Here is a 21,279-nt window from a genome sequence, read left to right on the forward strand (position 1 = left end):
GTTCATGACCTCAAAGGCGTTTCTGTCTTCGCTCGTACGGGTAATGAACCTAGCTATGTGTCAGCAGTTGCCCAACTGACACAAATACTATAATGTCTAAAGGCAGGTTCTCAGGGTGGTGGTATTCACCAAAGACGTATACCTACTTCAGACGGATAAGTGGGACTGATTGATTGTTTTAATTAATGCATTAACCATCAAAATGGTCTGCTGTGGGCTACAAAACCACCAGTAAGTAGTGCTGCTGCCACTAACTGTCATACGCTACCAAACAAGAATGTACACACACACACACACTGTGTTTTTCCCTGCTTATTAATGGCAAATGATAAAGAAGCATTGACAAATCAATTTAAACTTGCAACACTAGCTAACGTTAAATATAACAGTAGACTAACATTACATCTGGTCAGCTAATTATACCAGTAGCAGTACTATAGATAGCTAAAATTACAGCATGACCACTTGGATCATTTTAGATGACATGTAGCCGAAGATGGTGGATAAAGGAATATAGTTCACTCAGGCCGTTTGGGGCAGTGGTTTGGTTTGGGTAATATGGCTTCCTCCTCCACCTCTGGTCGAGTTCAGTGTTGTTTCCGCCTACTGTTACCAGGGAAACGCACTGCCCAATCAAAAGTACTGTAGTAAGGACCTTCGACTCAGTAACCAACCTAATCGCGCCTTGTTCTAAAGTTAGCCAGTTTGAAACGTAAGGCAAGCGGTTTGAAACGGTCAAATTCAACAAATTACAAACAAAGAAACGCAAGACGAAGCCAGTTCGAGATACTCTAAAAAGCAGTAATTGAATAACATTATCTAGCTACGTTTGAAAATGATGACATTATACAAGACAATGTTTCAAAGCTGCAGTGTGTGTTTTCGCGCTAGCTAGGTTACTAACGTTTGTTATCTATCTAAATCATGTTGAACATAGTTTAGCAGTCTGCTGCCACTCATTTCAAGTTGATCCAATCTATCGTTGTTTTTTTCCCCAGTCAATCATCTGCTCTTTGAACATTTGTTTGGTGAAAGCAAGCACCCCATTCACTTGGAAATATAGCCTAAACTTTATGCCATCACCTGACGAATCACCAAAATAGATTTTGTAGGATGGCCTTGCGAGACTACCCTCGCTGTAGCTACCTTATAAATTCGACATGTCCATTTCTAGGCCAAATCTTTGAATAAAGTATAATAGTTTATCTAGGTTTTATTTATATATTTTTTATGTTTAATGAACTATTTAGTATTTGTCATCATGCTATCTGACTTCATCAGCACGGGACCATTCCAAGTGCTGTTCCTAGTAAAATAAACATTTTTTTTTGTATTTTAATCTTCGGACAGATTCGAGCAGTCCAGTTCTACCAGGGGACTGCGATCGGGGCAGCTCGGTCTCATCTGAGCTGCAGGTAACAAAGCACTTCCTTTTACAGATTTGTGGAGAGGTCTTCAAAAAAGATAAATACAATTCTTCATGTAAAAAAACTCATAATTTGACTGTTTTGAGTGATCATTTGAAGTTGCAATGGAGACATGCAGTATCTATGCAGAACTTTATTCAGGATTCAATGTCTCACGCTCTTCTTTCATTATGGACAGGATGAATATGAAGAACTTCTCCACCATGCAGTGGTCAGTCCTGAGTATGAGCCGCAGCCCAGTGCTCAACTGCAGCTTCTGAACGCATCACCACTGTCTGCAGATGAACAAGGTTCCCGTGGAAACGATGACACTAGGCCCTAACACTCAGCAGGTACAGTGGGCTGCTGCTCAACCACACACACTCGTTACACTAAGCCATTCTGACAGACACACAGCTTGAGGCCCTCCACATTGCTCCCTTCAAATGATCAACTGTCATAAAGGATTTGGATTTCAAGAAATGATCCTCTCTGTCATAGTTTTTTTTAATACCCCAGGCCTACATAGACTCAAATGCACCAAGTCCAACAAGCTGTTAAATGTTCCATGTGTATTTCACAAGCACCCAAACACTTGACATGGATAAATTAATAGCTTGATGATAGCCAATACCTGTCCCTAAACACAGACTGTGAAGCACGTTAATCATACAACTGACAATATCAGACCATAAATGACAGGTGTGTATTGTATTTAAAACATTTTATTATGGATCCCCATCTTCCTGGGGTCCAGCAAAATTAAGGCAGTTTATACTATTTTAAAAACATTACAATACATGGCCCCTACTCAACCACTACCACATATCTACAGTACTAAATCTATGTGTATGTATAGTGCGTATGTTATTGTGTGTGTATGCATGTGTCTGTGCCAATGTTTGTGTTGCATCACAGTCCCCGCTGTTCCCTAAGCTGTTTTTTAAAATCTAATTGTACTGCTGGCATGAGTTACTTGATGTGGAATAGAGCTCCATGTCGTCATGGCTCCATGTAGTACTGTGTGCCTCCCATAGTCTGTTCTGGACTTGGGGACTGTGAAGAGACTTCTTGTGGCATGCATGGGTGTCTGAGCTGTGTGCCAGTAGTTTAGACAGACAGCTCGGTGCAATCAACATGTCAATACCTCTCATAAATAAAAGTAGCAATGAAGTCAATCTCTCTTCCACTTTCAGCCAGGAGAGATTGACATGCATATTATTATTAGTTGTGTGTACATCCAAGGGCCAGCCGTGCTGCACTGTTCTGAGCCAATTGCAATTTTCCTAAGTCCTTTTTTGTGGCACCTGACCACACGACTGAACAGTAGTCAAGGTGAGACAAAACTAGGGCCTGTAGGACCTGCATTGTTGATCGTGTTTTTAAGGCAGAGCATCGCTTTATTATAGACAGACTTCTCCCCATCTTAGCTACTACTGCATCAATATGTTTTGACCATGACAGTTTACAATCTAGGGTTACTCCAAGCAGTTTAGTCATCTCAACTTGCTCAATTTCCACATGATTTATTACAAGATTTAGTTGTCTGAGGTACTCTATTTAATATCAGAAGAACCATTCATTCTCTGTTACCTACCACAAGCAAGCTTACACCCGGTTTCAGTCTTTTCTCCAGACCGTGGCATGTTTAGTTGCGTTGTAGAGCTTAAACTGTCATGGAGTAGTGCACTGGGATGTAAAAAAGCAGGCAGGATTTTGTGCGCCTGATTTGTAATGATATGCTGGCATCATACCCAAACTGCTCTTTAGAGTGCTTTTTTCTTCCTTAATTAAGATATTGACGTAAATGCATTCCTTGATGAGGAACCAGTCTTACTTTGCATTCTTACGGTCACACTCTGTCTCTCGTTCTGTTTCTTTCTCTCTCACTCTCTCTGCCTCCCAGGCTCAGTATCTGTAGCTGAAGATTGGAAATGCTCTAGCAGGGGGGTGGGGTCAGCAGCAAGGGCTTCCCTTGTTATAGTAGAGCCCAGGGCACACTAACACATGTCTGAAGGTAGTCACACACAGCCAAAGCAGACAGCTATATGCTTTCTATTTAGTCCAATAAAAAGCATTATTATAAAGACCATGAGACTGAACAGGCTTTAGGATATATAAAACTATAATATACTATTTTGATGCTCCCAGAGTTCTAATCAAACATTTATTATTTTTACCCCCTTTTTCTCCCCAATTTTGTGGTATCCAATCGGTAGTAGTTACTGTCTTGTCTCATCGCTGCAACTCCCGTACGGACTCGGGAAAGGCGAAGGTCGAGAGCCATGCGTCCTCCGAAACACAACCCAACCAAGCCACACTGCTTCTTAACACAATGCACATCTAACCCGGAAAACAGCCGCACCAATGTGTCGGAGGAAACACCGTACACCAGACGACCTGGTCAGCATGCACTGCGCACGGCCCGCCACAGGAGTCGCTAATGCGGCCAAACCCTCCCTGACCCGGACGACGCTGGGCCAATTGTGCGCCGACCCATGGGCCTCCCGGTCGCGGCCTGCTGCGACAGAGCCTGGGCTCGAACCCAGAATCTCTGGTGGCACTGCGATGCACTGCCTTAGACCGCTGTGCCACCCAGGATCAAACATTATTTTGTTTATCAGGTTTGTGTGCAGAAAATAAAGACAATCTCTTGAGATCCAGGTAATGAAAAGATGGCCGGTAAGTCGTCTGTTGTCTCAGACAGACTGCAGGCGCCGTTTGAGAGGTGCAGACACAGCAGCCCAGACCACCTGGTCACCATGGTTACTGAGATATTTATCACTGAGGTGAACATGAATGGAGCGACAGCCTCTAGGATAGCCTGCCCTGCTTCTTTTTTGTCTATCTATTCAATGTCTGGAGATTTATTTTAGCTTGGAGATTAACATAATACACTGCTCAAAAAAATAAAGGGAACACTTAAACAACACAATGTAACTCCATGTCAATCACACAAGACACCCCCAATAAAGGAGTGGTTCTGCAGGTGGTGACCACAGACCACTTCTCAGTTCCTATGCTTCCTGGCTGATGTTTTGGTCACTTTTGAATGCTGGCGGTGCTTTCACTCTAGTGGTAGCATGAGACGGAGTCTACAACCCACACAAGTGGCTCAGGTAGTGCAGCTCATCCAGGATGGCACATCAATGCGAGCTGTGGCAAGAAGGTTTGCTGTGTCTGTTAGTGTAGTGTCCAGAGCATGGAGGCGCTACCAGGAGACGGGCCAGTACACCAGGAGACGTGGAGGAGGCCAACAACCCAGCAGCAGGACCGCTACCTCCGCCTTTGTGCAAGGAGGAGCACTGCCAGAGCCCTGCAAAATGACCTCCAGCAGGCCACAAATGTGCATGTGTCTGCTCAAACAGTCAGAAACAGACTCCATGAGGGTGGTATGAGGGCCCGACGTCCACAGGTGGGGGTTGTGCTTACAGCCCAACACCATGCAGGACGTTTGGCATTTGCCAGAGAACACCAAGAGGAAGGCATTGATGCTATGGACTGGCCCGCCCGTTCCCCGGACCTGAATCCAATTGAGCACATCTGGGACATCATGTCTCACTCCATCCACCAACGCCACGTTGCACCACAGACTGTCCAGGAGTTGGCGGATTTTTTTGTCCAGGTCTGGGAGGAGATCCCTCAGGAGACCATCCGCCACCTCATCAGGAGCATGCCCAGGCGTTGTAGGGAGGTCATACAGGCACGTGGAGGCCACACACACTACTGAGCCTCATTTAGACTTGTTTTAAGGACATTACATCAAAGTTGGATCAGCCTGTAGTGTGGTTTTCCACTTTAAAGTTTGAGTGACTCCAAATCCAGACCTCCATGGGTTGATAAATTTGATTTCCATTGATGATTTTGTTGTCAGCACATTCAACTATGTAAAGAAAAAAGTATTTAATAAGAATATTTCATTCATTCAGATCTAGGATGTGTTATTTTAGTGTTCCCTTTGTTTTTGAGCAGTGCATATTCTCAGTTATGAGAATAGACTTTTGAGGCTGTGTTCTACAAATGTATTCTATTGGCTTGGTGGGCCTTATCAGATGTTTCCTGACTGATCAGGAATTCCTCATCTGATTCGTAATTTCTGCTACAGTATACACTACCGTTCATTTTTGGTCCGTTAAAATAACATCAAATTGATCAGAAATACAGTGTAGACATTGTTAACGTTGTGAATGACTATTGTAGCTGGAAACTGCCATTTTTTTTGTTTGTTGAATATCTACATAGGTGTACAGAGGTCCATTAGTGTCTAGTTTAAGAAACAGACACCTCACAAGTCCTCAACTGGCAGCTTCATTAAATAGTTCCCACAAAACACCAGTCTCAACGTAAACAGCGAAGAGGTGACTCCGGGATGCTGGTCTTCTAGCCAGAGTTGCAAAGAAAAAGCCATATCTCAGACTGCCAATAAAAAGAAAAGATTAAGATGGGCAAAAGGACACAGACACTGGACAGAGGAACTCTGCCTAGGCCAGCATCCCGGTGTCGCCTCTTCCCTGTTGACGTTGAGACTGGTGTTTTGCGGGTGCTATTTAATGAAGCTGTCAGTTGAGGACTTGTGAGGCGTCTGTTTCTCAAACTGACAATTACAGTATTTAATACATCTTTCACTAAATATCTGAAAAGTAGAAAATCAAAGTTGTTTCTTGTTCATTTGTGGGTTTGAATCCTGCGTAGTTGAGTCTTTCTAAACTTTACTCCCTTTGTCCCTGGTCTATCCTGCTTTCCCCCGTGTCCCCTCCCTTCTCTCCAGGCCCACAGTGCCCGGCTGGCAGAGCAGCACTACAGTCTGCAGCTGAAGAGGAAGGTGTCGGCAGGCTGGCATGCCCTCGTCCAGGGGAGGTGGAAACAGAAATCGTATGTAATTCTAACACACTGAAATGTGAATTTGTTTTTGTTGGGTGTTCTGTACTGAAATAAGACAATTTACCCAGAGTTTCACATGAGCACAGAACAGTAGCTAGCTACACTAACTGGACAACAGAGACTGAATAAACATGGTCTTATATAAATAGTTGTCACTCGCCATATTGCACAGTTCTGCAGACCTGACAGCTTTTTAAATGGCAAATACACATTTTTGAAGGTTTGTCTGTAAACCAGGTTTTGTGGAGAGGTTAATAACATTGCTTTAGTGCAGCAGTTATTCATCAATCACAGTGAGTGAGCTTGATTGACTAAACATGTAATTGATGGAGGCTGAAAGCCCAGTGAAAGAGAGGAGCTAGAGCAGTGATTGAGCCATAGACATGTAGTAGAGCAATCCTAGCAGAAACGGAGGGAGGGGGGTATTGGAATGGAAGAGAGGATTTGAATCGGCTAGAGTTATTGGCAGTACCATAGACGTGAAGAGAAAGAATGGAGCTAGAGCAGAACACAGGCCTAGCACAGTCAGGGAGAGATGGTTATTAATGTGAGTGAGAGAAGAGAGGGAATGGAGCATAGACATTGCAGACTGTGGTCAGTTCAGAGTTAGTGATTTGAAACATGCTTCCCTTTAATCTTTATTCCTCAGTAACAATCTAGCCTCATGTTTTCCACAATGTTACCTTTGAATTTTAATTACGGTACGTTTAACAACGATGATACATTAATTAATCCCTCTCTCTCCTCCTCCCCCACACTCTCTCGTCTCTCTCTCCTTCTTTTCCCTCTCCCGGTGAGTAGCACGTGGCAGCTGTGGATGCGGCCTAGGCTGAGATCCAGAGCCTGCGGGCAGAGAGGGAGCGTTATGAGGAGTCCATGAAGAAGGCTTTTATGAGGGGTGCATGTCCTCAACATGGAGGGCCTCGGCATGTTCCACTGGAAAGAGACGCACGGCGCACAACATACATGGTTAGTAATACACACGGCTCTGTCAAGAAACTTCTGTTCCGGGCCTCCCGGGTGGCGCAGTGGTTAAGGGCGCTGTACTACAGCGTGTGCCACCAGAGACTCTGGGTTCGCGACCAGGCTCTGTCGTAACCTGCTGCGACCGGGAGGTCCGTGGGGCGACACACAATTGGCCTAGCATCATCCGGGTTAGGGAGGGCTTGGCCGGTAGTGATAGCCTTGTCTCATCGCGCACCAGCGACTCCTGTGGCGGGCCGGGCACAGTGCGCACTAACCAAGGTTGCCAGGTGCACGGTGTTTCCTCCGACACATTGGTGCGGCTGGCTTCCGGGTTGGATGCACGGTGTATTAAGAAGCAGTGCGGCTTGGTTGGGTTGTGTATCAGAGGACGCATGACTTTCAACCTTCGTCTCTCCCGAGCCCGTACGGGAATTGTAGCGATGAGACAAGATAGTAGCTACTAAAACAATTGGATACCACGAAATTAGGGCGAAAAAGGGGTAAAAAAAACAAAACACTGTTCTGTTCCTGACATTTTCATTCATAGAACAGATTCTTTAAAAAATAAGTGTACCTTTCCCAGTCCATATGATCTGATCAACCTACACATGGTTTATTAGCCTATGTTACAGTAAAACAGACACTAGTTGTCCAATAGAGTGCAGTCTGCTACTATTGACACGTTGACGGTATAGATTTATGTGGAGAGGGGGATGTTTTTCATTCCTCTGGCTCATTCATTCATTGGATGGCGTGATGATGCTAAATCTTTGAATGTGCTGACTGAGTGGTGCTCTTTGTGGAGGTTGTAACCTTGGTCTGGCGTTGACTGATGGGCAAGGACTTTTTCTGATTGTGTTTGTGTGTGGTCATCGTGCGTATGCATGTATATGAGATTGTAGGGTTCAGCTTAAAGTAAAAGAGTATTAGTGTTTCTTGTTGCTGTTTCATTTATCTGTGTAATAATTGAGCTTTGTTGGTTGTTTTAGGGGGAGGGCCTGGAATGTCAGTCATTTGTCTCATTTTACAACTGACAATGTGATTTATGTTGGGTCAGATTTGATCATATTGGGCTTATTTGTTTGTCATCTTTGACCTGTCCAGTTATGAAGCTTACTTCAGGACATAAACCTGTATGACATTATATGACTGATCTTATTGGTCTTCCCTCCACAGATGCTCCGCCCCTCCAGCACGATCCTGGCTCAGGCTCATTGGCCCGCCGCCTCTATTCGGGTTCAGCCCACTCCACCTTGACCCCCCTGTACCATCGTGACAAAGACGGTGACTCTCACACACCCTAGTTACAGTGCATGCAAGTTTTCACTATTATGGATCAGGTTCCGCCATCATTAAACATATTTTCACATTTCCTGCCGTTGTATCTATTCTTTCTCAAGGCTGAACATTTTCTCATTAACAGTATTTCATATGGGTGTAATTGTCACAACACAATACTGACTCTTCAAACACCCACTATGTGATACATTGGATAGGCCTGTTATATTTACAGTGGATCAGTTTGTCTAATTTCTTAATCTCCTCTATCTATGGGCTTCTACGATCACTCTTAACATCTGCCCACTCACTCACTCTCCCTCTGGTGGGTTCCAGGGCAGAGGTGTTCCACAGCACCCTACCACCAGGGGGCACTGCAAGCTCCCACAGACAGGTTAGTGGCTTTGCAAGCTCCCACAGAGCACAGACCGGTTCGTACTAACATTGATCTATGGCACTGGGAGCTTATCGTGGCTATGTCCCGATTCTCTACCCCTCTCCCACTTTGTCATGGATCTACAATCATTGGATTGGTGTTATCATTGACTAGGAGTTTTTACCATTGCTAAATCCATGATGAGAAGTGTTTGGGAAAAGGGTGTCAGCCACTGTCTCTGGTTACCGTTTTCCTCACCATTTGTCAAACAAAGTGAAAGGTCCCGTATTTATTGACTGTTCCTTAATAATATGTATCAGCTCAGTACACTGGTGATCACAGCGAGTCAACAGAAAGCCTCCAAAACCTTGACTGCATGCATCACGGCACGCTTCGTCCGCACTCCCAGCAACCTATGGGTGGAGCGCCAACACCCTGTCACACAGGTACACCATCAAACATGTCTATTTTACAATGAATCAAAATCACCAAACAAGTAGATTTATGATCTGTAGAAACACACCTTCGCTGGATAGACCTCACCCTGTCTCCCCTTCTCTCTCCCAGCGGGTCAGGCCACAGCTTCTCCTCCTCCAATCAGCAGGGCCAGAGTTCCTCCAGAACACACTCAGCCTACCACAAACACTCTATCAAAGTGGTTGAGTAAACGCACACAAACAAAACCATATCGCATAGGAACATTCCACCCACCTTCTATGCAAATACAGTCTTCCATACATGACTTAGTCAAGCTGATACACCTGCACGTTTGAATATTCCCAAATATTTTAGACATATGCTAAACCTAACACTCCGGAATGGAAAATAGAATGGCGACTGATGAAACCATCTTTCTATATAAATGATGACCATTTTACTAGTAGTTTTACCCAGGGACGCAAACTGGTGAGGGCCCAAAAAGGTGACACTTCTTTCTCAACCAAAACATGCAAAAAATCCTTGCTGGGGTGAAATGCAGGTTAACTAATTAAACAACAACAAATATGATCTACATAATCAGTCTGTGTAAAATAAAAAGTGGTTCATGTGAACCTGACTCACAACTAAAAAAAAGTGAAGAAAGCAATCCAAGGTTATTTGTTTCCAAGACTTGACTGCAAATGACACTCAAGTCTTGACAAAATAATACACTAATATTGCAGTTAGCCACGACAGCCTTTATAATAGAATGGTTGTGACCACACACACACACGCCTACATATTGCAATTTGGGGGAAAAACAAAGTAGAAATAGAATTACTCTTTAATTACTTGTTTCTCTTATTCTTATGCGTATTTTTTGAAACTGCATTGCAGGTTCGGGGCTCGTAAGTAAGCATTTTACTGCTACACCTGTTGTCTTCGGCGCATGGAACTAATCAAATTGGATTGAAAAACAGGCATTCTATTTTTGCTCTATTATAGTGGCCACTATAGTAGACATCGAGCAAGTGCACAAGGCTGTGTACAAAAATGTTCACCGAGTAAAACATGTAATAATCCCCCCTCACACGTTACTGTCAAATTCAAAACAACAATAGCTATCTTTGGGCTACACATTATTACGTTCTACAATGTGCCAGCAGAGCATGATACCCTTTGTTGGCATAATTGATCTTTCAGGCAGAGTACACCTGGCATACCCCTTTTTATTGAGAAAGAGAGACGTGTGTGGTGTTCCTTTCACCTCTATGGTGGCATCCAGTTTGAGCCAGGCCAAGCTAACATTACACTTCATCCCTACCTAATATTTTAAATTAAACACAACGTTACTTTAGATAGTTAACATTTCACAGATTGCCAGGGTCCTGTAAGCAACTAACACGTTATAACTTGAGGAACGGCAAGGAGTCGTATACCAGTTAATACTATAGCGAATTGGTTAGCTCATCTGATGTTGTAACGTTAGCTGATCAAATAATTGAGTTTAAGTTGGTTAATGTTGCTCAACATTTCTTTGGCTTGCTAACTGATAATTCGATCCAGCTAGCAAGATACTTAACAATACTTGTTCCACACTTTCTAAACGTCAGTTGTTTTTCGGTTACAGCTCATGAAGCTTCATCAACTCCTCGCCCCGTCTCGGTGATCAGCTACCTCTTCCCACTCTCCCGCTGTTTTTCCAGCGCGCGCTGATTCTGTAACTAAGCAAGTTGGTTGTCTCTTCAGTCACATGCTGCCGTTATAACGATTGGCTGAGCCCTGGATACAGCCAGCTCCTAATGCGCATCACTTGTTCACTTACAGCTAGTAGTGATCCAAAGCCCCTCCATCCCAAACTTTTCTCATCTGATCTACACGAATCACATTTTGGATTCAAAACGGCGACTAGTTTGCATCCCTGGTTTTACCTAACATTGTTGACGTGTGGAGAACAACACCTGTGTTCAAGTTTTCAGAACTATATCAACGCCATATGTTTATGTTTTAGCCACATTCTGCACCGTAAACCCTCAATGTAAATTGCTGGAATGATGTAACATGAATTGGAAGAAAATGTGCTCATAGAATAATAAACCATTCACTAAATATATATGTAAAGATCAATTGAAAAATAACCACACAAATGCTTTGGAAAAAAATAATCTTGTTGACTCAAGCATGCCTATGTCGTTTTTTCCCCCACCTTTATGAAAGGATGCATTTCTTCATGTCTCCTTCCTCTGTGTCCATTCGTATTTTATCTGTAAAACAACAAAACACCCATCTGTAATTTGCTGTTATGACTTCAACATAAATGTTGGTAAGGGTCATGGACACCCCATACCTGCTATAGTCTTTTTGCCTATGGCAAGCAGGCCCTGGTACAGCTCTTTAGCAGGACTCCTTTGGGCCAGCTCTACCCCATGAAGCCAGATCAACAGCATCCTGTTCCCATGTTCCTGGTAGCTCTGCTGCCCTACACACACACACACACATTAAATTAGAATATGTTCTTTACTTCCCTGGTAAAATAAGAGTTAAATTACTTAGTGTAGTTAAGGCTTTCCTTGGTAATTTCACCCAAGTGGCTTGTTTTTGGAACAATGTCAAATGAGTAAAGAATCCCTCTTACCGATTTCTAAATTTAATCTTTACACTTGGTATTGATAAATTAATGAGTTTCAATTGATATTCCTGTGAATGATTTTCCCCTGCGCTACACTGTGAGCCAAAGGTGTTGTGTGTGTGTATGACACCTGTCCACTGCTCCTCGATGGCAGCCACCTGCTGCTCAGTGAAATGCCAGTGCAGCGCCAGCCTCTTCCAGTCACCTGGCTTCAGCAGGCGGTAGGCCAGGTGCCAGGCAGTGCTGCGGGTCTGTTTGCTCTCCGTGCGGTGGTCTAATTTAAACGTCAGCGGAGTCTGGCTGTGATGGTTCTCATTAAGCTCAGTGTTGGCCTGGAAGGGTGATCACATCTAGTCACCTGAGAAAGGACAAGCTTCACAAACTGAGAGCAGTGAGTGTTCAGCGATAAGCACACATAGTCCCATGCTTATTGAATGCCAGAGCCACTTGCTTTGACTGTCAGGTTGGGTATGGAAGATATGCTGAATCAAATTGACACTGAAATTGATTGTCAAGCATTTCAGGGCCATAAATAATGTTCCCACTGCCAGCGTTAATGGTATTACAGGGATTAATCTGGAGTTGTGACTTTAGGAAATTAATAATCGGTGATGAATATAATCATTGATTTTCAGCTCCAGTAAATTGATTAACAGATGACTTCAGCAACGTATTAGTCTCTGATTGAATTTACTGCATTTGATCATACAGTACAGCCATATCACTTATAGGGAGGTCTCTCACACAACAGTAGGCTACACATTCTACATTCATTCACAATTATAGAGGATAAACAAACACAATGAAGTTAGTTATTTCCATTATGGTCCTCTGTTAACATTACCATCCTCCATGTCAAATATCTCTCTGCCTTGATGATCATGTCAACGATGATGACCTCGTCTGCTCGGGCTGCCACACCCAGTGCTGTCTTACCCTGCTGCTCAAAACAGAAACAGTTGAGTGGGAAGTTGCCGTGAAGAGGAGAGGGGTCAAATGAGCCTATTCATGGTTAGATCATCATTCTCGGTGTCCATGTTTCACCTTGTCTTGGAGGACTAGGTTCATCCCAGCTTTCAGAAGCATCTCAACAATGTCCACTCTGGCCAGCTCTGCAGCGACATGCAGGACAGTCTGGGACCTCTTAGGAGGACAGACAGGAGCTCACGTTATAAGTTTCCCTTAACCACAGATCTAGGGTCAGATTACCAAACCCACAACTTCAACCATTACAATGTCTGTCCTACATAGTGCACTACGTTTGGCAGGACCCGGGACTAGTAATGCACTATGCAGAGAATAGGGTGCCATTTGGGACGCAACTAATTAATTATAACATTGATGTGGACTGAGTATACGTGTTGTACATACGTGATCAGTGACGTTGATGTTGCAGCCAGCCTCGAGCAGTGTGTGGATGACAGGGATGTGACAGTTCTTCACTGCCAGGTAGAGAGGAGCCTGGAGGTGCTGCCAATGGAGACACAACCAAAATGGACCATTATATAGAAACTCTCTCTGATGTCAGGTCATACTACAGACTGAGTAATTACACAGTGAACAGGTTGGATTTATTCATGGTTGACCAAGACGTAGGACCAGTTCACTATGCTCACTCTCACCTGGTTTTGTAAGTCCAGCTGGGCCGAGTTCTCTATGAGGAGTCTCACCAACGATGTGTGGCCCTTCTCTGAGACAGGGTGTAGAGCACTGCTTTGGTCCTAAGAGGGGAGAGGAAAGGTTCCCATTGAATAGAGAGGTCTACCTATTAGTAGGTAAAGTACTGAAGTAGAATAAACAGGGTGTGATTTAGTAACTATGCCTGGTGGCGGCCATTTTAGTGAATAGTTGGAGGGTGTGGTTTATGTTTACAAGCCTACCATGGTGACAATGTTTGGGTCACAGCCTGCCTCCAACAGAGCCTGGACGCAGTCCTCATGGGCAGCGCCAGCAGCCAGGTATAGAGCCGTCTCCCCAGCCTGCCACGAATACATCAGTCATTGACCTAAAGCAGCTACTGCCAGGTGTAGCCATTGAGCACACACCATCACACATGCTGGCAATCAAACAGCTCCATTGAAAAGGAAAATGCGCAGCACTCGCTCACCATTAAAGATTATTTTTTCAATTTAAGCAAGGTTAAAATATGAACGTTTTGGCCTTCCAGACAGCGTTTACAGTGGGACTTTACCGTATTGACTTCATTGCGAGTTTCAAAGCTCTTCAGCAGTAGCTGGACGACATCCAAGTGGCCATTGCCGGCAGCCAAATGCAGAGGTGTGTTCCTATTCTAGCATTTAGAGAAAGAGAAAAGGCAGGAGGAAATGAGGAAGGGAGAGAGACAGAGGAATAAACAGTCCTACAGCCCCCTGATATGTGTGACACACACCTGGTCTTCCTCCATGGTGGCCATATTGTATGCCTCCTCCATCAACATCTGCAGCATCTCCACAGAGCCATGCTCTGCTGCCAAAGCAAACGCTCTGTGTCCAGACTGAGAGAGATTGGTGCGGGGGGGTAGAAGATGAAGAAAAAGGGTCAGCTTATTGAACTAATTCAGCCCAATCAATATTTGAAATGGATGCAATGGTTACTGATACTGTATGTCTATGTAGTTACCAGGTCCTCTTTGTCCAGCTCTTTCATCATCAGGTCGTAGATGATGAATGTCATTATGTCAGTGTGGTTGTTGATGGCAGCACAGTGCATGATGTTCATTCCCAGCTGAGAAGTGAGAATACAACTCACCATCTCCATACAGTGCCTTCGGAAAGTATTCAGACCCCTTGACTTTTTCCACATTTTGTTACGTTAAATAAATGTAAACAAATCCTCAGCTATCTACACATAATACCCCACAATGACAAAGCGAAACTGGTTCTTAGACATCTTTGAAAATGTATAAAAAATAAACTGTAATACCTTATTTACATACAGTTGAAGTCGGAAGTTTACATACACCTTAGCCAAATACATTTAAACTCTTTTTCCACAATACCTGACATTTAATCCTAGTAAAAATTCCCTGTCTTAGGTCAGTTAGGATCACTACTTTATTTTAAGAATGTGAAACTTCAGCTTTTATTTCTTTCACCACGCTCCCAGTGGGTCAGAAGTTGACATACACACAAATAGTATTTGGTAGCAGTGCCTTTAAATGGTTTAACTTGGGTCAAACGTTTCAGGTAGCCTTCCACAAGCTTCCCACAATAGTGTGAATTTTGGCCCATTCCTCCTGGCAGAGCTGGTGTAACCGAGTCAGGTTTGTAGGCCTCCTTGCTCTCACACGCTTTTTCAATTCTGCCCACAAATGTTCTATAGGATGGGTGATGGCCACTCCAACACCTTGACTTTGTTGTCCTTAAGCCATTTTGCCACAACTTTGGAAGTATGCTTGGGGTCATTGTCCATTTGGAAGACCCATTTGTGACCAAGCTTTAACTTCCTGACTGATGTCTTGAGATGTTGCTTCAATATATCCACATAATGTTTCTCCTGCAGCAAAGCACCCCCACAACATGATGCTGCCACCCCCGTGCTTAATGGATGGGATGGTGTTCTTCGGCTTGCAAGCCTCCCCCTTTTTCCTCCAAACATAACGATGGCCAAACAGTTCTATTTTTCTTTCATCAGACCAGAGGACATTTCTCCAAAAGTACAATCTTTGTACCCATGTGCAGTTGCAATCCGTAGTCTGGCTTTTTTATAGCTGGGTTGAAGCAGTGGCTTCTTCCTTGCTGAGCGGACTTTCAGGTTGTCGATATAGGACTCGTTTTACTGTGGATATAGATACTTTTTTGTTTGTTTTTGATTTGCACAGCACAGTACGTTCATCTCTAGGAGACAGAACGCGTCTCTTTCCTGAGCGGTATGACGACTGCATGGTCCAATGGTGTTTATACTTGTATACCATTGTTTGTACAGATGAATGTGGTACCTTCAGGTGTTTGGAAATTGCTCCCAAGGATGAACCAGACTTGTGGAAGTCTACAATTATTTTTGAGGTCTTGGCTGATTTCTTTTGATTTTCCCATGATGTCAAGCAAAGAGGCACTGGGTTTGAAGGTAGGCCTTGAAATACATCCACAGTTACACCTCTAATTGGCCTATCAGAAGCTTCTAAAGCCATGACATCATTTTCTGGAATTTTCCAAGCTGTTTAAAGGCACAGTCAACTTAGTGTATGTAAACGTCTGACCCACTAGAATTGTGATAGTGAAATAATCTGTAAACAATTTTTGGAAAAGTTACTTGTGTCATGCACAAAGTAGATGTCCTAACCAACTTGCCAAAACTATAGTTTTTTAACAAGAAATTTGTGGAGTAGTTGAAAAACGAGTTTTAATGACTCCAACCTAAGTGTATGTAAACTTCCGACTTCAACTAAGTATTCAGACTCTTTGCTATGAGATTTGAATTTGAGCTCAGGAACATCTTGTTTCCATTGATCATCCTTCATGTTTCTACAACTTGATTGGAGTCCACCTGTGGTGAATTCAATTGATTGGACATGATTTGGAAAGGCACACACACCTGTCTGTATAAGGTCCCACAGTTAACAGTGCATGTCAGAGCAAAAACCAAGCCATGAGGTCAAAGGAATTGTCCGTAGAGCTCCGAGACAAGATTGTGTCGAGGTACAGATCTGGGGAAGGGTACAAAAAAATGTCTGCAGCATTGAAGGTCCCTAAGAACACAGTGGCCTCCATCATTCTTAAATGGAAGATGTTTGGAACCACCAAGACTCTTCATAGAGCTGGCTTCCAGGCCAAACTGAGCAATCGGAGGAGAAGGGCCTTGGTCTAGGGGGTGTTTTTCAGCGGCAGGGACTAGGAGACTAGTCAGGATCGAGGCAAAGATGAACAGAGAAAAGTACAGAGAGATCCTTGATGAAAACCTGCTCCAGAGAGATCAGGACCTCAGAATGGGGCGAAGATTCACCTTCCAACAGGACCATGAGCAATGACCATGAGCACCCAGCCAAGACAACGCAGCAGTGGCTTTGGGACAGGTCTCTGAACGTCCTTGAGTGGCCCAGCCAAGAGCCCAGACTTGAACCTGATCAAACATCTCTGGAGAGACCTGAAAATAGCTGTGCAGCGTCGCTCCCCAGCCAACCTGACAGGATCTGCAAAGAAAAATGGGAGAAACTCCCCAAATATAGGTGTGTCAACTTAAGCTTGTAGCGTCATACGCAAGAAGACTTGAGGCTGTAATTGCTGCCAAAGGTCCTTCAACAAAGTACTGACTAAAGGGTCTTCATACTTATGTAAAGGTGATATTATTTATATATTTTAATTTTTATAAATTAGCTAATTTAAATAAACAAAAGTTTTTGCTTTGTCATTGTGGGGTATTGTATGTACATACATTTTAGAATAAGGCTGTTACCTAACAAAATGTGGAAAAAGTCAAAGGGTCTGAATACTTTCCAAAGGCACTGTACATGACAACTTGACATTTTGTATTCTCAAATGGTTTATGGAGAAATTGTGTTGATGGTTGATTATTGTAATTGATATCCTAGATGGCTGAGATGTCAGAGAACAGCTTAGGTCTGACCAGCAGATCGAGGAAAGGGATTTCTGAGAAATTTTCAAGGCCTTTGTGAATAGGAACAGAGGTTCCCTACCGCATTCTCAACCTTCTGATCAGCACCACCCTGCACAAGCAACTTCAGGATGGGCAGACTCCCAAACCAGGCAGCCAGGTGGATGGCTGTCACTCCATGCTGTGTGAGTATGTATGAAAGAGAGAAATAGTTTAATTTTGACAAACCATGGCCATTCTCTCCTGAGAGTTTGTTGAAGAGGAGAAGCTTTAAAAGACACCATCAGTAACACCGGAAAAGTGTTGTCTTCCTACCTTGTCCTCTTGATTGATGTTTGCTCTGCGCTGGAGAAGGACTTGGACGGCCTCTATGTTTTTTCCAGCAACTGCATAGTGCAGGGCAGTGCGATCATGCTAGGGTCAATGCATGGGACAAGTTATTCTAACAAGTGACACAGAACAGAATACATGGTTCTAATAAAGAAGTAACAGAAATAGTACATGATAGTCTCCTGTAGTCCCACTAACTGCAGTGCGGAGACGATGGTCCTATGGATATGAGGAGACTCACCAAGTTCTTTGCGTCAACCTTGACTGCCCTTCCCAGAATCTTCATGGTCTTTACATCATTTATCTTTGCTGCTTCAATGTACTCCTTCTCTAGCTCCAGCACTGCAAACACATAAGACTCACCAGGTGCTTCACAATAAGTAATACATCATTATGCATGTTTTTCTTTTGAGAACATGGGGGTGTGAAATTTCAGTTATTATGACTAGTATGAGAGGGTGGAATTGGTAAGGTGTGTGTGTGCGTGTGGCCAATACAAACACAGCTCTTTGCACACTGGATGTTCACATCCAGTCAAACCATTACCCATGACAGATACATGGTAACACACCTAAGGTTTTCCAACATGGATTCAACCATAAGGATGATCAGGGATTTGATCAAGAGCATTATAATTTCTACAGTATATTATCATAACATAATCTTTGCACAGTCATTATAATTAAGAGGATAAGGATATTCATTGCTTGCTTTGGTCTACGAAAGAATATGTTAGCATTGAATGAATATTCACCAATGTTTCTCAACATTTAATACCATAATTACAATAACTCAATTTCCGATCCTGTTAAAGAGGGCAGAAGTAAGGCTCTGTTGCCTCAGGCTATTATTCTTACTGTTAAATTTGACCTTGGGACAATTCCACTGTGACAGAGTGATGCTGAGACTCCAATTTTTCACTTTAACATGCATGTCAAACAAAAACCAGTGATTGAAAAGTTAAACAAACTCTACAACTATATGCAAAGACTACTTTTAACAATTTCCACTTAAACATTTTCAAAAACACTTTCACTTGAATAACAGTGCAGATGGTACAAACCCCCCTTTTTTAACGTTCAGTGTTTACTCATGTTATGTTGAATAAACGTCTGTTTTTGATTAAAATAAAACAAATCTAAACAGGGCTTAGGTGTTACCCATTTACATGCTCACGGACACACGTTCACACACACATACCTGGTACTCACACAAACCTGGTACTCACACATACCCGGTACTCACACATACCCGGTACTCACACATACCCGTTACTCACTCACACCTGGTACTCACACATACCTGGTACTCACACATACCTGGTACTCACACATTTCTTCATTATTGTAACTGTTGGTCTCCTCTGTCTCCATGTTCTGTATAAAGTCAGTGAATCCCTTGACTGCTTTTTTTGTGGTTTTTGGCGTTTTAGGGTTCAGGTTCAGCTCCTTCATCAGCTGTGCCCCCATCCTCTCCTTCAAGGACATTCTCTCCATGGTGAATATCTGGTGACTTCTCCCTGTATCCTGGGCTGGATCCCAGTATGTCTCTGTTTAATACTTGTCTTTCGAAACAACCATGTAGCATTACTGAATGAATGCAGAAAGTCTGGTCAGGAACTGGATCTTTTTACTGAAGCAGATAGAGGTTCTTACTGCATAAGGAATACAAAGTGGTGTGGAAATGGAGCAGTGTATGTACATTACCAGGGCTGGAAGGCTGACCTCTGTTTACTCTGGAAGCCCACACCCTTCACAGAATCGCTTCTGGTCAAAGTGAGTGCATAAGAATACCTGCACTGCCTTATCTACACTCTAAGCCTGGAGTAGTGAGCTGTATGAGTGCAGATTTATGACTGACTCTAGTCATTCATGTGTATTTAACTATTGAGCTCCTATATGTACAGTATACTATTATTATGAATCTAAGCTCCAATCAAAACTCCGAAAGTAGTTGAGGCCTTAGGTGTGTTTAAATGGATTTATACTGCACACATTAAATACTCATCAACATTGACACAGAGACTTTACAAAGTTTAACAAGGAGAATAATTGATTGCCAACACAGTTCATTCAGCAAATGTCAACATAGTGGAAACTTTGAGCAATATTCTTGTGGAAACAATCTTAAATACTAAATGCACATTTAAATATAATCTAAAACAATTTAGATATTTAAGTTTCCTTATGCAAAACTATAATACACTGAACAAAAATATAAACTTAACATGGAACAATTTCCAAGATTTTACTGAGTTACCGTTCATATAAGGAAATCAGTCAATTTAAATAAATAAATTAGGCCCTAATCTATGGATTTCACATGACTGGGAATACAGATATGTCACCAACAGATGCATACCTTAAAAAAATAAAAAAGGTAGGGCATGGATCAGAAAATCAGTCAGTATGTGGTGTGACCACCATTTGCCTCATGCAGCGCATAGAGTTGCTCACACTGTTGTCCCACTCTTTAATGTTGCTTGAAGTTGCTCGATATTGGCGGGAACTGGAACACGCTGTCGTATACGTTGATCTAGAGCATCCCAAACATGCTCAATGGGTGACATATCTGAAGAGTATGCAGGCCATGAAGAACTGGGACATTTCCAGCTTCCAGAAATTGTGTACAGATCCATGCGACATGGGGCCATGCATTATCATGGTGATACATGAGGTGATGGCGGTGGATAAATGGCACAACAATGGGCCTCAGGATCTCGTCACGGTATCTCTGTGTGTTCAAATTGCCATCGATAAAATGCAATCGTGTTCATTATCCGTAGCTAATGCCTGCCCATACCATAACCCCACCGCCACCATGGGGCACTCCGTTCACAATGTTGACATCAGCAAACCGCTCGCCCACACGATGCCATACATGCTGTCTGCCATCTGCCCGGCACAGTTGAAACCATGATTAATCTGGGAAGAGCCAGTGGCCATCGAAGATGAGCATTTTTCCCAAATTAAGTCGGTTACGATGCCGAACTACAGTCAGATCAAGACCCTAATGAAGACAATGAGCATGCAGATGAGCTACCCTGAGAGTTTGTGCAGAAATATTTTGGTTGTGCAAACCCACAGTTTAATCAGCTGTCCAGATGGCTGATCTCAGATGATCCCGCAGTTGAAGAAGCCAGATGTGGAGGTCCTGGGCTGGCGTGGTTGCACCTGGTCTGCAGTTGTGAGGCACTGCCAAATTCTCTAAAACGACGGAGGCGTCTTATGGTAGAAAAATTTACGTTTAATTATCTGGCAACAGCTCTGGTGGACATTCCTGCGGTCAGCATGCCAATTGCACGCTCCCTCAAAACTTGAGATGTCATGGGCATTGTGTTGTGTGACAAAACGGCACATTTTAGAGTGCCCTTTGTTGTCCCCAGCACATGCGCACATGTGTAATGATCATGCTATTTAATCTTCTTGATATGCCACACTTAT

At 43.2% G+C, this 21,279-nt stretch overlaps 1 protein-coding gene and 1 long non-coding RNA gene across 4 annotated transcripts; one reads left to right on the forward strand and one right to left on the reverse strand.

Moving 5' to 3' along the window:
* The first annotated feature begins 684 nt into the window (after window positions 1-684).
* On the forward strand, window positions 685-8,625 carry LOC112262782. The gene is made up of 6 exons (XR_002955406.2): window positions 685-801; window positions 1,351-1,415; window positions 1,606-1,759; window positions 6,175-6,278; window positions 7,089-7,256; window positions 8,430-8,625. It is a non-coding gene; the product is annotated as an uncharacterized LOC112262782 (long non-coding RNA).
* LOC112262781 (ankyrin repeat and death domain-containing protein 1A) lies at window positions 6,382-20,145 on the reverse strand. 3 transcript variants are annotated; one of them, XM_024438539.2, is made up of 17 exons: window positions 19,543-20,145; window positions 19,167-19,367; window positions 18,078-18,178; window positions 17,822-17,920; window positions 17,589-17,687; window positions 14,576-14,680; window positions 14,346-14,450; window positions 14,148-14,246; window positions 13,837-13,935; window positions 13,579-13,677; window positions 13,328-13,426; window positions 13,001-13,099; window positions 12,801-12,896; window positions 12,087-12,288; window positions 11,675-11,806; window positions 11,534-11,591; window positions 6,384-7,130 (listed from the first exon to the last, which is right to left on the reverse strand). In XM_024438539.2, the coding sequence occupies exons 2-16, from the start codon at window positions 19,330-19,332 to the stop codon at window positions 11,536-11,538; spliced, it is 1,656 nt and encodes a 551-aa protein (XP_024294307.1). In that variant the 5' UTR covers window positions 19,333-19,367; window positions 19,543-20,145; the 3' UTR covers window positions 6,384-7,130; window positions 11,534-11,535. The 3 variants fall into 3 exon arrangements, with proteins under 3 accessions (XP_024294308.1, XP_024294307.1, XP_024294306.1); XM_024438540.2 differs by lacking the exon at window positions 19,543-20,145 and having other exon boundaries at window positions 6,382-7,130; window positions 12,162-12,288; window positions 19,167-19,523; XM_024438538.2 differs by lacking the exon at window positions 19,543-20,145 and having other exon boundaries at window positions 19,167-19,523.
* Between the last annotated feature and the right edge of the window lie 1,134 nt (window positions 20,146-21,279).

This window comes from Oncorhynchus tshawytscha, linkage group LG12 (assembly GCF_018296145.1).
Source record: "Oncorhynchus tshawytscha isolate Ot180627B linkage group LG12, Otsh_v2.0, whole genome shotgun sequence".
Lineage (NCBI taxonomy): Eukaryota > Metazoa > Chordata > Actinopteri > Salmoniformes > Salmonidae > Oncorhynchus > Oncorhynchus tshawytscha.